Source organism: Panthera tigris, chromosome D3 (assembly GCF_018350195.1).
Source record: "Panthera tigris isolate Pti1 chromosome D3, P.tigris_Pti1_mat1.1, whole genome shotgun sequence".
NCBI lineage: Eukaryota > Metazoa > Chordata > Mammalia > Carnivora > Felidae > Panthera > Panthera tigris.
The window spans coordinates 23,913,325-23,926,679 of NC_056671.1; the positions used below are offsets into that span (position 1 = coordinate 23,913,325).

General features: G+C 44.4%; 1 protein-coding gene across 2 annotated transcripts in view; it reads right to left on the minus strand.

The window, feature by feature from the left end:
* KREMEN1 (kringle containing transmembrane protein 1) overlaps window positions 1-13,355 on the minus strand; it is a 72,873-nt gene that overhangs the window by 40,432 nt on the left and 19,086 nt on the right. For both annotated transcript variants that reach the window (XM_042961764.1, XM_042961763.1), the window contains exons 2-3: window positions 10,738-10,900; window positions 5,614-5,705 (exon numbers count right to left, since the gene is read on the minus strand). In XM_042961764.1, the coding sequence (XP_042817698.1) occupies window positions 5,614-5,705; window positions 10,738-10,900 (255 nt within the window). The remainder of the gene's footprint in view (window positions 1-5,613; window positions 5,706-10,737; window positions 10,901-13,355) is intronic.

A 13,355-nucleotide genomic window follows, 5' to 3' on the forward strand; every position in this document is an offset into this window, starting at 1 on the left:
CATGGGGCTCTGTGCTGGTGGTGCTAAGCCTGCTTGGGATTCTCTCTCTCTCCCTTTCTCTCTGCTCCTCCTCTGCTCTCTCTCTCTCTCTCTCTTTCTCTCTCTCTCAAAATAAATAAATAAACTTAAAAAATAAATAAAATTTCTATCTCAGCAACACTGACATTGCCTAGGAATTCACCAATGTGTGCATGCGTGCAAACTGTTCCCCCAATACCCTCCCTACTCCACCAACCCTAACATCTAGTACCTGGCTACTTCAAGTGTAGTCCTACAGCTCTGCATCCCAGGGACTGGTTAGAACTGCAGAGTCTCTAGCCTGTCCCAGACCTACTGACTCAGAATCTGCACTTTAATAAGAACCCTGTGATTGTACTACTACTACACTTTCATAAGGAAACTAACAGTTGGAGAAGCCATGTGCCAAGATCCCACCTCTTCCAGACGCTCTTTTTGATAAAGAGTAGCCCCTGCCTCCCACCATGCCAGGGAAGATGTACCTCCTACACTGTTCCCAACCTTCTGCTCATCTCATTTATTACAAAGTATGTTGCATATGCTTATCTGTTTATGTGTCTATCCTTGGTCCTAGACTTGGGACTCCCCAAAGGCTGCAGACCATGCTATCCTTGTGTTCCCTGTGCCGTGCGAGGTACTGCATATGGTCAGAACTTAAAAAATGTCATTTGTCACAGCTAGTGATTTTTTAAAATGTTTATTTATTTTTGAGAGGGGTGGAGGGACAGAAAGAGAGGGAGACACAGAATCCAAAGCAGGCTCCAGGCTGAGAGCTATCAGCACAGAGCCTGATGCAGGGCTGGAACTCACGAGCTGTGAGATCATGACCCACGCCAAAGTTGGACACTTAACCGACTGAGCCACCCAGATGCCCCAATAAGTTTGTTTGTTTGTTTGTTTTTTAAGATTTTATTTTAAGTAATCTCTACATCCAACGTGGGGCTCAAGAATCACACACTCTACCAACTGAGCCTGCCAGTGCCTCTTAATAAGTTTAATAACTAAAACTTTTTTTTTTTTTTTTGAGACAGAGAGAGACAGAGCATGAACGGGGGAGGGGCAGAGAGAGAGGGAGACACAGAATCAGAAGCAGGCTCCGAGCCATCAGCCCAGAGCCCGACGCGGGGCTCGAACCCACAGACCACAAGATCGTGACCTGAGCCGAAGTCGGACTCCCAACAGACTGAGCCACGCAGGCGCCCCAATAACTAAAACTTTAATCACTAACTTTAGTAACTAACTCAGATACCTGTGAGCTATGTGCAAAAGTATTACAATTTAGGTTAATTGGGTTAATTATGTTACACATTTGAACCCAGATACTTTGAATGTTGTATTTATATATTTACTTTTAAATACTTTAAAAAATATTCTAAAATTGGGACACCTAGGTGGCTCAGTTGGTTAAACATCCGACTCTTGATTTTGGCTCAGGTCATGATCTCATGGTCATGAGATAGAGTCCCGCATCGAGCTCCACGTTCAACATGGAATCTGCTTGAGATTCTTTCTCTCCTTCTCTCTCTGCCCCTCCCCTGCTCTCTCTCTCTCTCTCTCTCAAAACAAATAAACATTTAAAAAATATTATAAAATTTTAAGATATGATAATAGGATTTATGAAACTTTCAAACATACACAAAAGCAGGAAAGACTAACAAGCCCATTGTCATCCAGCATCAACAAATATCCACTTTTTTAAAAATCATTCTAGTTTCATCTATTCCCCTCATCTGACCTATTTATTCTTTGGGAGGCTAGATCATTAAAAAAATTTTTTTAATGTTTATTTATTTTTAACAGAGAGAGAGAGAGAGAGAGAGAGAGAGAGAGAGAGAGAGAGACAGCATGAGCGGGGGAGGGGCAGAGAGAGAGGGAGACATAAAATCCGAAGCAGGCTCCAGGCTCTGAGCTGTCAGCACAGAGCCAGTTGCGGGGCTCAAACTCACAGACCGCGAGATCATGACCCAAGCCGAAGTCGGATGCTCAACCGACTGAGCCACCTAGGCACCCCTAAATCATTTTAAAATAAATTCCAGATACATTATCATTTCAACCACAAATATTAAAAAAATTTTTTTAATGTTTATTTATTTTTGAAGGAGAGAGACAGAACATGAGCAGGGGAGGGTCAGAGAGAGAGGGAGACACAGAATCTGAAGCAGGCTCCAGGCTCTGAGCTGTCAGCACAGAACCCGACATGGGACTCGAACTCACAAACTGTGAGATCACGACGTGAGCCAAAGTCAGATGCTTAACCGACTGAGCCACCCAGGTGCCCCTCAACCACAAATATTTTAGTATGTATCCATAATTTAAAATGACTTCAAAGATTATTTATATATATATCTCCACCATGCCAGTATTGTACCCAATAAAATTAACAGTGATTCCTTAATATAATCTAATAGTCTGTGTTCAAACTTCCCTATTTTAGAGATGAATATTTATAGTTGAGTTTGTAAATGTCAGGTGAGTGCTTTATACCAAACAAATAATAGCTCTCAGAGATGAGAAGGTAAATTTATCATGTCTGTTGTTTCTCAAAGCCCAAATCAGCTTTGTGAAGGAAATTTGCCTTTAAATGCCATTTGTAGATCTCCCTCCACCTCAGAACTAGATAACTTTTACAAAACTATACCAAACTTTTATAAAGAACCTAAAGGTAAGATAGAACAAATCAGAAGGCATGCTGAGGTCCATTCAAGTGTGTCCCTCGGAAGCAATGAAATCAGTGGGAATGAGAATGGTGAGAAGGATGGTTTAACAAAAGAGAGATATGCAAAGAACAGGTATTAAGCCAAATGGTTTCCCCCTCAACAGCCAAACCAACAGCACTCAAAGTTGTAGAGGATGGGATCTAGAGGGATGGTAACCTTGATGATGTTGAAATTTGCCGATCTATATTTGTTCTGTCTGCAATAGGAACTTGGGGTTTCTGAGAAACATACCAGCAGATGTGCTTTGAAGAGTAAATCCAATTACCTCAGAGTTGTTCGCCTTTTAAGGGGTAAGTTCTGATCCAGTCTCCTTAGGTCAAAAACACAGTTCACGCTTCTCTTTGCCCCCAGTTTGAATCATATTTCATCTCTGCCTCCCTGCTTTCTTAGCTCTGTCCGTAACACGCTGACGGGCAGAATTCCGGTCTCCACACAATGGCCCGCCATTCAACCACATTCTGCTTTGTCCCTAAACATCCACTCCCCCAGCTCCTGCTGCGTCTGTTATATTCAGATATGAACTTTCCAGGAATCTGATCATGTCACAGGCCTTTTCCTGTATGACAAGTTCGACGCTAATCGTGAATAGTGGGCTTCACACAGAGGGTTAGTGTTATTCATGAAAATTATGACTCCACATCCAGAAATAGGGCAAAACTGGCCTAAAATAGGCAGGCTGGATCTCCATTGAGTCCAGTAGGCAATTACCAAGGTTTCTTGCTTCAAACAGCCCAGAAGTCTTTCTCAGCAATGTTAATCAGACACATTCGAAGCATAATGTTCTGCCAGGTCCAAGGTCTGAGGCTTAGCTAGATGGGGGAGCCCTGGTGCCCACAGGGTGAATGGAAGGGTTTTCCAAAGAACCAAAGTCAGACACTGTTCCCTCCCCCACCACCTCCCAAACCAGGTACTCCTCAGCTCTCATTCCCAACTTTTGTATGTCTCCCTGCCCAGACCATTTCAAGGCCAACTTTAGAAGCTTTGACAGGGCTACCAAAGGACCATAAGGAAAGGAAATTATATTTGATTTTCCTTTTTTGGAACAGTGAGGCGTATCCAGCAAATATTAGGAATTAGAGGGGTACTAGACGGGTTGTTTCATTTTCCGGTGATTCTCTCTTCTGAAACTTAGTTTCAGTGACCGCATGAGTCGGTTCCCGTTGGCCCAAACTATATTTTATAAATGTGAGTTGAGGATTATCTTTCCAAATAAAAGCGGCCAGATTGAAATCCCCTCTTCGCCATTCCTGAGAGAATGACATAGGCTGGTACTAAAAGACTATCTTTGTGTAGAACAAATGGACCGAGGAAAATCTGCTTTCCTCTCCCCCTGCCCCTTTCTTCTTTACATAACTAGAGCCAAATGAGATGTTTTTCATTTTAAAAATTTGATTAAACAGACTGAGCAAAAGCCCATTCTGCTGGTCTTTACTGTTTTCTCGATTTTGGGACTGAATCAAGGCATACTCGGGTTGGAAGGATAGGGAGGCCAGGGCCTCACTGCCAGGCAGTGGTACCATTCGGAAGTTTAACTTTTAGAAGTTGAGAGCTGGGGCCTGCAGCGCTGGTTCAGGGGATGCCCCTGCCCTGTGAGGCAACAGAATTCAGACTGGTGTGGTGGGCGTGAGTGAGAGGTCCCAGGTCCCACGTGAACCTCCATGTCACTGTACACACATAGCCTCCTGACCTGACGAGCGAGGAAGGTGGCAGGGCCAGGAGTGAGGGTAAATAATATGGAAAAGACAACTGGGTAGAATGATTATGAATAAGCTGTCCTTTCCCTCAGCTCTAGGAACTGAGAAAACCTGCCTCGTTGGCTTATTTAAAAAGTTGTCAAGAACACTACATTAGGAAGCTCCTTAAAGCGCCATTGTAGGGGCGCTTGGGTGGCTCAGTCGGTTAAGCCTCCGACTTTGGCTCAGGTCACGATCTCGTGGTCCGTGAGTTCGAGCCCCGCGCCGGGCTCTGTGCTGATGGCTCACAGCCTGGAGCCTGCTTCTGATTCTGTGTCTCCCTCTCTCTCTGTCCCTCCCCCGTTCATGCTCTGTCTCTCTCTGTCTCAAAAATAAATAAACGTTTAAAAAATATACATATAAAAAAAATGCCATTGTAGTTTTGGCTTCTGTACTTTAAACCTTCCTGCAATATTTTCTACCTTGTTTTCAAGTATCTTCCTAAGATTCTCTGCCACATCGCATATTCCCCAAGGGTCAGCATATCTTTCTGCCTTTGCACCTCGCATATAATAAACACTGAATATGGAAACATGAAGCAGCTAGAAAACAGGCCGTGGAGTAAAATCCTGAAGAAACTGGGTTCTCAGTAGTAGAGAGCAATGAGGTATGGGTTATTATAAATAACAACAGAACATCTTTATGCTAACATGAGGAAAGGGACTACCATGTTGGCTTTGGAGAGTATCAATTAAATACTTACTGAATACCAGTCTTCAGGGGAGATAGTGTGTGAAATGCAAATAGCTAATGTCATAACTTAGTTTTACTGTCTATCAAGGGATTCTTCATTCATTCTAGACAATTCATTCCCAAAAGTATAAGGTAGTTTTTTCCTCTTTGGCTTGCTATTGAGTTCATGCCAACTCTATTCATGAACGAATCAGCATGAGGAAATTAAGTAGAAGTAGAAATTCTGGGTGGGCTTATCCATCAAGGGAATGGGGTCCTGAGGGAAGCAGGCATTCAATTTCTGAAAAGCCTCAATAAGAGATGTGAAAATCCTCAGCCCAGGACGGCATCTCCTTTGATCTGCTTCATGAAATCCACCTGCCTGAATGACCTCTCCTCTGGCAGTGACCTTCCACTCTGAACCCTTGCTGCTCAGTGTCCCGAAACCCTCGGCTGGTGTGTCAGGGGCTTACTCTGGCAAGCAGGAATCTCACAGTACTTCCAGTAGACGCCGTCCTCGTGCTCTGCCACGTAGCACCAAGGGCTCACATCTCCATCTGGGTTTCTGTCGGGGAAAGAACATGTAAGTAACATTTCTGTCGTGTTAAGTCAACTGGCTCATTGCTTTTTCAGTATTACCAAAAAGGAACGTGTCAGCCTCTGTGTTATTTCTAATCATTGGTATGCATCTCAGTGCTGCCTCTTATGAAGAAGAGAAAAATGGGGGGGCACCTGGCTGGCTCGGTTGGTACAGCTGGGGGCTCTTGATCTCAGGGTCATGAGTCTGAGTCCCACATTGGATGTAGAGATTACTTAAAAAAAGAAGAAGAAGAAAAAGAAGAGGAAGAGAAAAATGGTAACACTACAAGAACAAGCTTATGCACTCTGACATATACTTTAGAGTTTGGGGGCAGGGGGTGGTGTGCGTGATGAGCAAAGGTGATTCATATTTACACAAATTCACGACAGTGTAACCAGGACAACTGACCACAGAACAAATCATGCCAAGCAGCACTGGCACCTTAAGTGTGAACACAGTGACTCCCATGGCTGAGAGCACAGGTGTGCTCAATACTGTGGATAAGAATGTGAATAGACCCAAATGGTCAGGATGGCAATTTGGTAATTAGAGGCAAAGGCCCTAAAAATATGCAAAGCCCCTTTGCCAGGCAATTTCTCCTTTAGTACTTTATTTTAAGGAAATCTTCACTTACAAAGATGTTCACCACAGCATTTTGACAATACAAAAGTCAGAAACAACTATTAAGGATTGGTTACATAAATAGGTTATATCCATATAAGGGAATGCTGAGTGTCTATTAAAAATGCAGTGTAGGGGCACCTGGGTGGCTCAGTCGGTTGAGCGTCCAACTTCAACTCAGGTCATGATCTCGCGGTCCGTGAGTTAGAGCCCCGCGTCGGGCTCTGGGTTGATGGCTCAGAGCCTGGAGCCTGCTTGGATTCTGTGTCTCCCTCTCTCTCTGCCCCTCCCCCATTCATGCTCTGTCTCTCTCTGTCTCAAAAATAAATGAATGTTAAAAAAAAATTTTTTTTTTTTTAAATGCAGTGTAGAGACACATCTATTGATATAAAGACATATCCACATCTTGTTAGGTTTTTTAAAAGGGTAGTTCTAAAACACGATTGGGAACACAACCCCGTTATTTGAGAAGATGGCTTCAAGAAAGGATACACATCAAACCCTGGAAAGTATCTCTGGAGAATGAGACTAGCAGTAATTTTAATCCCTTTTCTTTTCTGATTCTCTTTATTTCCCTATTTCTTCTACGATGAACACTGATTGTGTGATTTTTTAAACAGTAAAATAAAATTCACATAATACAGACTCCACTGACAAGCTTTCACCAGGATCAGTCTAGTTGACACACGTTTGATAGAAACAGGTCCTTTTCCTACCTCAAGATACTAACTTCTCAGAAAATTCTGAACAAAGCTAAGCCATCAGGCAGAACATGCAATCCTGTGATTCTGGTACCAACTTCTGATACAGCAGTGATATTTTTAAAAGGTTTATTTCACATTTCTAAATGCCCTCGAAGGTCTTTTCAAGTCAAGGATGCCCTGACAATATGGGCTACACTGCTGAAACAGACCCCAAAATGACAGGGTTACCAGGCACGCAGAAAAGCCCTGCCTTCTCCCCACTGCTTTCTGAGCTCCCTTTCTCGCAACTCAGAACACTGGAAACCTGACACTCCAGTTAGGCCGGAAATGGGCACAGAGACCCTGCAGCCAGGAGCTTAGGAGCCACCCCAATCAGGCCTGAGAGGGATAAGCCTATTGTGTGGTCCAGAAGATAAGCTGCCCTGAAGCACAAAGGGTCCTTTTATTTTCTGTGCCCAAGGGCAGGTGCCAGCGCCAACTCTGCTCTTCCCGGTCCCTCTGCTTCCCCTCTAATCCAGAGCCGTCGAGCCTGGAGAAGTGCATTCCCATCACTCGCCATCTCGCAGACATCTCAACTGCGACGGGTCTGGCACCGGAGCACAAGACAAACATGGTGTCGGATATCAGCCGAGAAATCAAAGCAGGAGAACTTGTACAAAGCCCTTCTTTAAACAGTATTTCACTGTCATCTTCCTCCCTCTATTCAGTGTCCAGCTTTGATGTACTATTTGGTAGAGACCTTTGAAAACAACTGTTTATTATCAATGTCAAAAACCATTCTGAAAAGCATCAGAATAGCTTAATAAAGAATAAGCAAATTCATCCTGGACTTCGCTGCAGTGCTAAAACAAAAGCCCTGGACCCTCCGATGTGATGATAATCAACATTTCAGAGCCTTCCTTTCTTCTGAAGTAAAAACTGGTAGTTCAGGTCTGGTACATTCCATCAAATCAAAGGAGAGGCTGCAGCTGGCCAGGGCCAGGAAGAGGGTGGTTCCCCCCTTACTCTCACAATGGATAACTACTGTGCACTTCTGGGAGCCTATGTAGGGCCAGGTGCTAATCTATGACAAAAGACTCTTTTTTTTTTTTTTTTCATATAAATCAAACCTTTTTGGAAATTTAAAATTTACCTCAAAGTCAGACTTAAACCCAGGACCTCTTCTGAGAAGACATATTGACAGAAAGCAACAGAATAACAGCATAAACCAGTAGCCCAAGAGACACTTCAGAATGAGAGTATAAGTAACAATGGAAAAACAACAACAAGGGGCGCCTGGGTGGCTCAGTCGGTTGAGTGGCCGACTTCAGCTCAGGTCATGATTTCAGGGTCCGTGAGTTTGAGCCCCGCGTCAGGCTCTGTGCTGACAGCTCAGAGCCTGGAGCCTGTTTCAGATTCTGTGTCTCCTTCTCTCTGACCCTCCCCCGTTCATGCTCTGTCTCTCTCTGTTTCAAAAATAAATAAATGTTAAAAAAAATTTTTTTTAAATAAATAAATAAATAAATAAATAAATAAATAAATAAAAACAACAACAAAACCTGACACTGGTTTCCCTTCCTAAATACTCTTCCCAACCCAACCCAACTATTTCTATGAATAGCAAAAGCAAGGGAAGGAAATAAACCAGAAATGGAGTGGGGTTATTTTTTTTAATTATGCAAAAATTCTAATGAATATGTATAACTTTGAAAATAAAATGTAAAAGAATGACTTGATGAGCGTATGTAACTTTAATGATAAAATGCAATAGATAGCAAAATGCGAAGTACCACAGATTGTTACCTCTGGGAGATGGGGCTTGCTGAGGATTTCAGGGGAAAGATGTAAAACAGGGGCTTTACTTAAACATGTATCTGTAGTTCTGAGAATTTTGTGTGTGGGGGGGAGCTTTTAATATTTTTATAATAACAACTAAGAAATAATGCAACAGCAACTGTAGGGAAATGGCCAGTTGGTACAAATTAGAGCAGAGGTGAAAGAAAGACCTGAAGGCACAGGCATGACCAGGATATCAGGCCTCAGACGTCAAGACATCCACAAGGGTCCTGGAGTGTTAGCAAAGGTACGTAGGGAGAGCAGAAGGTAAACAGTGTGGCCCATGCAATGCAGGTGTGAATATGTCGGCTGAGCTGGGTTGACAGTGCCATGGTTGAGATTCCAACGTATTGGTAGAAGCAGGGACACAGTGTGTGGCTCAAAGAGTCACTCAGTGATCATTTCCCCCTGTCCTGATGGCTCAACAGGCTGCCTTTGCACCTGTCCTAATAATAACTAAATTCTACACAGTGTTGAACCATGAGTCACATTATCAGGATCTTGAGTATAAATCGTTCAAATGTAGTTGTAACCAAAAGTGCTTAGAATCTTTCTTTGCTCTTGGGCTGCCTGGGTGGCTCAATAGGTTAAGCATCCTACTTCAGCTCAGGTCATGATGTCACGGTTCGTGAGTTTGAGCCCCACATAGGGCTCTGTGCTTTCTTTACTCTTGTCCCTATAGACCAGTGATTTTTAACTTGTTTGGGATCACTGATAATTTTGAGAATCTGATCCAGATTCTGATCTAAGTCATGGATCATCTCTGCAGAAAACTGCAAGTACACATTTGAAGCACCTTGGATCTCAGGTGAAGAGACCCTGCCAGAGTCAGACAGAAGGTTAAGACCAAAGAAACACCTTAGTCTATGGAAAGGAAGGAAACAGCACAGATCTGATGGCTATAGCTGTTCCCAGAGCAAGGTTATCCTGGGCTGGCAGAGGGTAGATAATGTAGGACAGCTTCCTTTGCTCAGAAGCAGAAAGTTTGGGCCACACACGGTGTTCTGCCTGACCACCGCATTCACAGCAGCTTAAGAAGTTTGGCTATCTATGTATTGTCCACTGGTGGTAGGGCCAACTAAGAAATCCCTTCCCAAGAGACCTGTAAGTAATCAGATGGGAAAGCAGAGCTCTGAAAACCAGTATCAAAGCAACTGAGGTTGAAAAGAGTAGTAGAGGGGCGCCTGGGTGGCTCAGTCGGTTAAGCGGCCGACTTCGGCTCAGGTCATGATCTCGCGGTCCGTGAGTTCGAGCCCCGTGTCGGGCTCTGTGCTGACAGCTCAGAGCCTGGAGCCTGTTTCAGATTCTGTGTCTCCCTCTCTCTGACCCTCCCCCGTTCATGCTCTGTCTCTCTCTGTCTCAAAAATAAATAAACGTTAAAAAAAAAAAATTAAAAAAAAAAAAAAGAGTAGTAGACTGTGGTGTGCATGTGTGTGTGTGTGTGTGTGTGTGTGTGTGCACACGCACGCATATGCACACGTGCACGTGTGCATATACACATGCAAGGTGTGGGAGGAAGATTTTTTTTTTTTAGTATTTATTTATTTTGGGGAGAGTGGAAATGGGGGAAGGGCAGAGAGAGGAGGACAGAGGATCCTAAGGGGGCTCTGTGCTGCCAGGCTGACAGCAGCGAGCCTGATGTGGGGCTCAAACTCACAAACCTGTGACATCACGACCTGAACTGAAGTCAGATGCCCAACTGAATGAGCCACCCAGGTGCCCCAAAAAGAGGATTTTTAAAAGAGTAATAAGAAAGGCCTTCTGAATTAACCAAAAGGAGACAAAGAAACTTTCCATAGCTGTGAGCTAGGCTGGAAGGGACTGGAAAAGAAGGCCAAAGATTTTTTTTTTTAAAGCACTCTGTGGCCCCATCTTACCTGCAATAGTTATGCTCGCCTAGGCCCCCCTCCCCATTGGGGTATTTCAGAGTGTTGTATGGATGCTGGAAAGTCTCGTTCCAGAACAGGCATGGCTTCCCGCCTTGCAGTGCCGTCCAATTCTGCGTTCCCCTATAATCTGCACCATTGGCTGTGAAACATTCTAGGAGAAAGAAAAGACAGAGCAAACTAATTTTCTGGCAACATCCACAGTTTCCTCCCTCTCTGGTTGATGTTTTATTTGTTTTGTTTGGACCCAGCTGGAAATGGATAGTGTCTTGCTAGATCCTGGACACCATGAAGTTAACATCGCTAGGGCTGAGTAAATCTGAAATGCAGTCCCCTCCAAATGCTAGGCTAGTCTTGGCAATAGCTTGTCTACAGACACTTTACAGATACTTTTCCCCTAAAGTATACAGATCCCAACTAGGATATAAACACGGAGGTGAAATGTATTGAAGCCCATGAAGTGAACCAGGAAACCCCCAAATCTGGGAACCGTTGGCAACAGCCATCACAAGGAATTCTGGGTGCTCGGAGGAGGTCACTGGTCTCGCCAGTGTCTCTGTGTGGTAACTAGAACCAGGTCACCAGCTGTAACTGAGCTCTCCCCTACAGTCTGAAAGGCTGCACTGACACTTGGATTTAATAAGACCATCGGATACAGCAACGCTTTGGAATCCCAATCACACAAGTCTGGGAATGACTCACATTCCCTGGTAATGAAGAACAGTCCTCCCCATGCTGTTTGAGATAGAGATGCAACAGAACAGTCAACAGGAGGGAGCGAGCAGAGGCCAAGTTGGCATTTTTCTCTCACCTCTTTCTGAAATTCCTCCCTACAAGACACACTGAACATCGTCTCAGGTCCAGTTAATAAAATGACAAAATCCTTGCAGGTGCAACCATGTGCTTCTAAAATCTGCTTCTCAGACTTTGGGGGGGATGGGAACTGAGGCTGATAGGATTTCCCCCCACATATTGCATGCATTAAATTCACAGAGATTCATGGGAAAGGCACAGTATAAAGAGGAATTTTTAAAAATTAATTTAGTTGAAACTGACAGATAGAAGTACTTCAAACACTTCTTGAAGATGTTTCACCAGGAACCTGACGATCTGGGGGAGTTACACTGACATTCTCAGCTGTCTTTCTTTCCTTCCCCTGGCAGGCACTGACCTATAACTTCCGGTATGAAGGGCTCTTAGTGCTGCCTCCTGGTGAAGTGCATGCGCCTACTTCAGTCTAAGCACGTGAACAACATGAGCACATCTACATTCTAGAAGATGCTTTTTTATTTTATTTTTAATGTTTATTTATTTTTTTAGAGAGAGACAGACAGAGCACAAGTGGGGGAGGGGCAAAGAGAGAGGGCAACACGGAATCCGAAGCAGGCTCCAGGCTCTGAGCTGTCAGCACAGAGCCCAACATGGGACTTGAACTCACAGACTGCAAGATCATGACCTGAGCCAAAGTCAGACACTCAACTGACTGAGCCACTCAGGCACCCCTAGAAGATACTTCTTTTTATATTTAAAATCTATCCACAGACCATCTCTCTGCCTGTACCCCCTTCCTCCTACTATCTGGGCTCTGTGTCTTGTCTGGAATAGCATGGTTTTATGGACAGGCAAAATAACCTGGAATCCCAGGCCGTACAGAACGTCATAACAATTTATCACGTTTGGCGTGACATTCATATATTACGGTAAGGGCAACTCATCAGGTAGGGGTGCCTAGGTGACTCAGTTGGTTGAGCGTCCGACTTTGGCTGAGGTCATGATCCCATGGTTGGTGGATTCAAGCCCCGTGTCAGGCTTTGCACTGACAGCACAGAGCCTGCTTTGGATTCTCTCCCTCTCTCTCTGCCCCTCCTCTGCTTCTGCTCTCTCTCTCAAAAATAAATAAACATTAAAAACAAAACAAATGTTCAAAGGTAATTGAAGAAGGCAGTTCAGTGTGGCATAAAATACACTAAACCGAGAGCCTAAGCCCTGGCTTCTTGTCCTGGACCTGCTGTTGGCCAGCTGTGCGACCTTGGACGAATCACCGTCATCCACAGCACCACTAATGCTTACATAGTGTTTTACTGTGTGCCAAGCTCTGCTCTAAGTGCTTTACAAATATCAACTCCCCACCAACCCTCTGGGGAGGTCCCTCAATATCCTACTTTACAAGATGGGGCAACTGGGGCACTCAACCACCCCCTACAAGGCCTCTACTGGAGCCCCCTCAGGCCATCCTTGTTTTCTCTATCCTCCCCCTCACCCCACTTCCCATTCATCACCAAATCCTGTTGACTTTCTTAAATATACACCCTGAAAGTGCCCTCTCCTCTCCATCTGGGGTGCCACCCCTTAGGCCCTTCACCATCAGAGGATAGCACAGCCTCGTTCAGGACTCACAGCTTCCGCTTCTGTATTCCTGCAATCCATTCTCCACACAGGTGCTCAAAGTGCCCAGGAAAATGTGAGCACTGGAAACAAAACCCAAACCCTTCATCCTTGCCTGCAAAGCCTCAGTGATGTGGCCCCAGGCCTTCCCTCTCACTGTACTCCGAGCTCTTCTAGTCACTTGCTGTGCTCCTGCCATATTGGTTTGCTTTTAATTCTGTAAA